The sequence below is a fragment of the Triplophysa rosa genome, linkage group LG2 (assembly GCF_024868665.1).
Source record: "Triplophysa rosa linkage group LG2, Trosa_1v2, whole genome shotgun sequence".
Lineage (NCBI taxonomy): Eukaryota > Metazoa > Chordata > Actinopteri > Cypriniformes > Nemacheilidae > Triplophysa > Triplophysa rosa.
The window spans coordinates 31,595,054-31,601,053 of record NC_079891.1 but is presented as its reverse complement, the minus strand read 5'-3'; the positions used below and the strand labels follow the sequence as shown (position 1 = coordinate 31,601,053).

The 6,000-nt window shown below is 42.4% G+C and overlaps 1 protein-coding gene across 2 annotated transcripts in view; it reads right to left on the bottom strand.

Annotated features, from left to right (window-relative positions):
- sema4c (sema domain, immunoglobulin domain (Ig), transmembrane domain (TM) and short cytoplasmic domain, (semaphorin) 4C) overlaps positions 1-6,000 on the bottom strand; it is a 51,464-nt gene continuing 45,464 nt past the window's right edge. Inside the window, exons 12-16 of one of the 2 annotated variants that reach the window (XR_008965136.1) lie at positions 5,796-5,911; positions 4,061-4,218; positions 3,657-3,748; positions 1,520-3,515; positions 3-1,401 (exon numbers count right to left, since the gene is read on the bottom strand). Coding sequence is in view for 1 of the 2 variants with exons in the window: in XM_057363248.1 (XP_057219231.1) it covers positions 2,614-3,515; positions 3,657-3,748; positions 4,061-4,218; positions 5,796-5,911 (1,268 nt within the window). In the remaining variant the exon portion in view is untranslated. Of the gene's footprint in view, positions 3,516-3,656; positions 3,749-4,060; positions 4,219-5,795; positions 5,912-6,000 lie in introns of both variants that reach the window. The other variant, XM_057363248.1, reaches the window with a different exon arrangement.

Genomic DNA, 6,000 nt, shown 5'->3' with positions numbered 1-6,000 from the left:
GTTTTTCCAAGCAAGAAAAACATGAATGGACAATTCATCAGAAATTGATTGGATGGTGAAAATGGGTGTTCCATAACCGAGGATACGCAAAAATCACAACATGAGTACAAGCGCATGATGTTTTTAATTCTGACAGGATAGCAATCTAGTTACCTTCACGATTGAGGATTGCAACGGTGTAAACTGATGGGACAAGCGCAGAACGTTAATCCAATTTTATGTTCTGTAAGCATTCAGGGATGAAATACTCTCAACACAGCTGTGAATTAACAGATATTCCTTCTTCAACGTGTAAAAATATTCTTGCAGATGCATTTTAAAAACATATTTGGGTATTATGCAACGCATTAAAAACAAATAAAACATTTCAATGTCATTTTCAAAATATGTGAACATAGATACACAATCACATTGTGAACTGATTTCTACTTTTATTTTCTGTAGATATATACACATATATAAAAAATAAGGGCATATGTACAATGGTAATAAATATCAACTTTTTGTACAAGCAAAATAAGTTACTTAACAAAATGATCTAAAGAAAAAACAGCAACAAATAATTCAAAGAAATCGTGAAATGCACGAAAATAGATAGTAAAATTTTAACAGCAACCACAAAGAAACGGCAGGTTTAAAGCCACGTGAGATGAAAAGATCTGAGATGACCATATTTTTCATCAAGCAGGAAAGACTGGTCAGTACAAAAAAGCCATGCATGATGCAAACAAACACTTCTGGTCACTCAGTGAAATTACATTGGACGTTTGACAGTTTTATCAAAGCGGTTAGTAAAATTAAGAACTAAGATTTCACGTGTCAGTCAGAAGCTCGCCCTGAGAAGTCCTGGCGGAACGTTTCTCAGCGTACATTTTAGTCCCAAGATCTTTTTCCAACAAGAGTAAACTTCCCTCTTACGCCGTGTGGCACAGATTCGAGACAGAGCGAATGACAAAACAGAAAGCCGCTTAAGAAGACCGTAAAGCTATCATGCCACAAAAAATAGCATTCCATCAAAACAAGAGTAGTAGAAAACAAAGACTTCAGACAACACTTAATTTCTGTGCAACAAACTCCAAAACAGAAAAAGAGAAGAATAAAGGAAAGGAGAAAATAGAAACGTGTGCAGTCTGCTTTGGCTTCACCCAAGGTGAAGAGGCACAGGTATGACATGACATTTTTTTTTAACATTAAGTATTGTTAAACTTATACTTTTAGCAAAACATCATGCAACAGAGTATGGACCAGCGATGACCAATCGTAGTGCCTCTCCACCCACGGGGTCACGAATAACGTGTATCTCCTTCATTTGTCGTCACAATCAAGGTCAATGGAATGAAACGTCCTCTGCGCTTTCACCCTGTTTTGTATTTAGTCTGTTTAAAAGTTGCAAAGCCCACGCTGAAAGAGATAAGAGGGATACAGCCTGTTAGCGAACGGTTTTAATGTGTTATTTAAACACAGAACGTCATGCCAAGTAACATAATGAAACGGAAGCGTTTATTTGGTGTAGTCTTACTTGTGTTTGATCAGCGGTAGCCTCTCATTAGTGTCTTACGATGGACTTATTAACAAGCGCAGCTCATTGTTAGTCCTTGAAAAAATCCCGCTCATCGAGAGTAAATCGGCTTTAGGACTTTTAGGAGTTTCATTCCAACGTGTGGCTTCATTCACCTGGTTCATGTAGGCAAACACTGGAGTTGTACTTCATTTGGCAGTTCGAGCCAAATTTATACAATAATGCACTTGCTGTCACATCCAATAAAGTCTTAGTACAGCATTCCTTTCCCACCTTCCTCATGCTACTATCTTGGATTTTAAGGTGGATAAGAACGTCAACTCGAGTCCTCGTTCACATTTCAGATGAAACCAGATATCGTAAGAAATCCTTTCACGCTTGCAATAAACAGACAGAAAAACCTCACAATATATTAGTGCTGCAAGCACATTTTTCAGAAAAAAGACAATGTTAAAAAAGTCATCGAGCTGTAAAGAAAGAAAGGCAAAGCGTTTTTGTCCATTGCGCCAGTCCAGTTTCTGTTTTACAGCTCACTCAATTGTTTCTCTCTCTTCTCTTTGAAACACCTCCTGAGAGAAGAACGTGATTGTCATCTAGCGTTTTGTCCTCTATGTCTCCTCTCACTTGGTTTCTTTTCACAAAAAGCAAAAGAATCCTGTCCAAACACCTGCCTTGAGCGAGGCAAGCGACTTGGGTGCCAAAATACGAGAGCAGAGCTCCGTGTCCTCCAGCTTGCCAAATGATTTTGATGTGTAGCCAGAACTCTGCCTAACACAGATCGGACTGACAGCTACATTTGGCTGGTCGGGTTCCTCTCAGAGATGTACCTGTGTTTGCCTGTTAGCCATGCTCAACACGAGGCCGTGGTCCTTTAAATACAGACATTTACAAAAGTTTCGCTAGATGTGTTCGGTCTTGTTTGAGTGTTAGTGAGTGTGAGAACCAGAAGAATCCGAGGGAATGTTGTAAAGCGTGGTGGCCCTACAGCGTGGAACGGCAAAAGTTCAGACAGAGAATGAATAGGTTGCGAGTAGAGTAAGATGGAGAGAGAGTTCCCCAAGCAGGAGGTAGGTAGGTGAGATTGTCTGTGGATTCTACACAGAAGACTCCTCGGGGTTGGCGTCGGGCAGGACGCTCCTCTGCTGCAGGGTTCTCCGGAGCTCCTCTTTAAACGGACTGGAGTAGTCGTTGTCTCGGCTGCCCAGCCCAAGTCCGCTCCCCATGCCTATTCCTACTCCTCCGCTCCCTCTCTCCTCTCCGGCCGTGCTCAGATTCAGCCGGATGTACCCGTTGGTGCCCGAGTTGCGGATGTTGGTGAGGCTCAACCTGCTTGGCGAGTGAATAGGCTGACCTGGAATGGTGCTCGGAGATGCCGAGCTGCTTGTGGAGCACATGGCGTGCCCGGGCACAATTTTAAGGGAGCCGTCCGAGTAATAGTAATTAGCGCCCGTCTCCCAGAATCGATCCTCATCGTTGGCCATCTTGCTGGGCACGAACGGCGGGCGGCTGGTCGGCTCTTTGGGTAAGGTAATGGGGTACACTAAGGTGCTCTCCAACGGTTTCATTTCCACCCCTTTGCCCAGTGCCAGCTTCAGTCTTCTACGAAGGTACAAAGAGGCGATAAGCAACATCAAACAAGCAGCTCCCAAAGTGATCACCAGCACCCAGAATAATCCCATGCTGCCGTCGGGAGCGCGGGCCTCCATAAAAACAGAAGCGCTGGCCACCACCTCGACCTGGTATCTCTCCGTCTGGAATTTCGCGCCCTGTTCCTCTGAGTAGCAAAGGTAGCGGCCTGCTTGAAGAGGGCCGGCTTGAGGGATGACGAGGGAACGAAGGGCTCGGTCGAATCGAGGTCCAATGGCCTCGCCTTCTACTAGGGCGAGCTCACGTTCATTGATTTCCCAAAACGGCTGGGCCAAGTTAGAAACCAGATGGCAGGGAAGTACCAGGTCTGATCCGACGACCACCGTCACATTTTTCACCCTAGAATGATCTGAAGAAAAAACAACAACATTTAAATATAAAATCTCCTTTACTTTATAAAAAACAATTTTTGTAATACAAGTTTGTTCGGCTGTTAATTGAAAAAGGCTGCTCAATGCGGCCTGCAGGGGGCAGTGTATGTCTGACGTACCAGGGCTGGGGATGGAGACGGGCTTATCAAACTTGGCTTTTCCTCGATTGAACCTCTCCAGCATGAGGTCCTGGGAGAGCGTGGATGTGGAGCTGCGGGGGGGAGAGCAAATATTGACAATGTGTCAGAAGGCTGTTAGGCACACTGCTATAGGGATAGCTTCAAAGTACAAAGGACGGGCAGTAGAAGAAGACTGCAAACTGATAAGGAGTAAGAGGTAAGGAAAGAAGAGTCTGGAAGAGCAGGTGGTTCATAGCAAGAGACGAAACACAAAGGAATTAAGTACATAGGAATTAAAAGTGGTGAGGTTCAAGAGTGAACGGATGACAGTAAGAATGTTAGCGGAGTCGTCCGGCAAGGGATAAAGTGAACAAAGGGAGGACAATAGAGAGAGATGGATTTACCCGCGGTGGAGGTCGATGCGGACGCAGGCGCGTCCCTCGCTGTCCCAGGCACAGTACGGGTCTCTGGACAGCAGGCAGTCTGGCTGAGAATGATACCGGCTGCAGTTTGCCAAGGGCAGCTGAAGAACCTCAGAGCGCGAGCCGATGTACAAATACTTCTGTAGACAAACACAGAAAGATGTGGACACATGCTTATACTGGAAAGAAGTGGGTTGTATTTGAGTAATTGTACTTTATTACTATCCCTAAAAATATACACCACATTTAATTTAGCTTAATTACATTTTTAAAGAAAAACAAATGAGAACTTAAACAGATTTAATTTGGCATTATATGGCCGTTGAATGCTTCAATCTGATTGGTTGACAAACGTTCTATGGGTATGCATTAACTTTCAGTAAAATGCACACCTATGAAGGTACTCCAGGTCTTACAGTTCCACATCACTTATCAACAGCCAAGTTTAAACAACAGAAAGGTTATAGTGTAGCCTACAGGCCAACGCATAACTAAATAGAAAAACAAAATGCATTAATACACACTGATATCCTAATGGTTCGTTTTCCTCTTCATGCTGCTTGTAACTGATAACACATATATTTTGATAGACCTACTCTTACAAAAGTTTGCGTGATTTTTTTACTGCTGAAGATATAAACAATACGAGGAATACAGCATTTATTATCACTGGCTTTTCTGTCACATTACCGCAAACACGCAGGTGTGTGTGCGATCTCTGTCCTGTGGTGTGGTAACCGTGGTATAAGCAGAATAATCGACTCCGGTCCGTTCAATTATTGGAAAGTTAATGCACACCCGAGGTGCAACGGCCCCTCCGCTTACAGTGTTAAGTCAAATCACACTCCTAAGAATATTTCTTTTTTATTTTCACTTAGCTCATACTGTACATTACAAGCTCTTCTCTATTGTGTGATGGTCATTTATCCATTTTAGTTATATGATATAACATCATTGAAAATGAACCTCACTGAAGTTATGAAGTATCAAGATGGTCCATGGTCAGTGTACAAAAAATGTTTAATAGCCAGAAAAAAACATAACATGTATTGTTTAGGAATATTAATTCTTACAGCCTTTTAAAGGAACTGTCTTCATTTACTCACCCTCACAGAGATACATATTTGGAAGAATGCTTGCAACCAAACAGTTCTTGACCACCAGTGACTACCATAGTAGGAAAAATTGCTTTATAGATTTATTTGTTCTGTTGAACACAAAGGAAGATATTTTGAAGAATGTAGGAAAGCAAACAGTTCTTTTGACTAATATTGTAACTGACAATATTGTTCTACTAAACAATGTTTTACTACTATGGTTGTCAATAGTGGCCAAGAACTGTTTGGTTACAGGCATTCTTCCAAATATCTTTTTCTGTGTTCATCAGAGCAAAGAAATGTATGCCGATTTGGAACAACTCGAGGGTGAGTAAACGAAGACCGAATTTTTATTTTTGGGTGAACTGTCCCTTTAACAAATTCAACCTTTATCTAAAGTGTTACAGGAAAAACTTTTTCAATTACATTTCTAAAAGCTAAGAAAAACGTAGGTACTAGTATGTTTTCGGCGACATACTTTTTTACTTCCCTTTTTTAATCGAACAAGATCTTGACACTGTGTCTGCACTTTCTCTCATGTAGGATTTCTCAGTACTTCACACCCTGGCAGTGAAGCAGTATAGTTGAATGCGTGAGCGAGAGTAGAGAGCAGAAATTACTTTGCTGTGAGAGATGGTGAGGCTGTCCACTGGTTGCTGCCTGTCAAACAGCTGGATTTCTTCAATCACATGGGCCTCTGAACCCAAAATCACGACACGCTGGAGCCATCCATCCGCTGAACGGCAAACAGAGAGACAGGGAAGAAAGATGGGGATAGATTACATTCAGTGGGGGAGAAATAATAGAACGAGAGAGAGAAGGAAG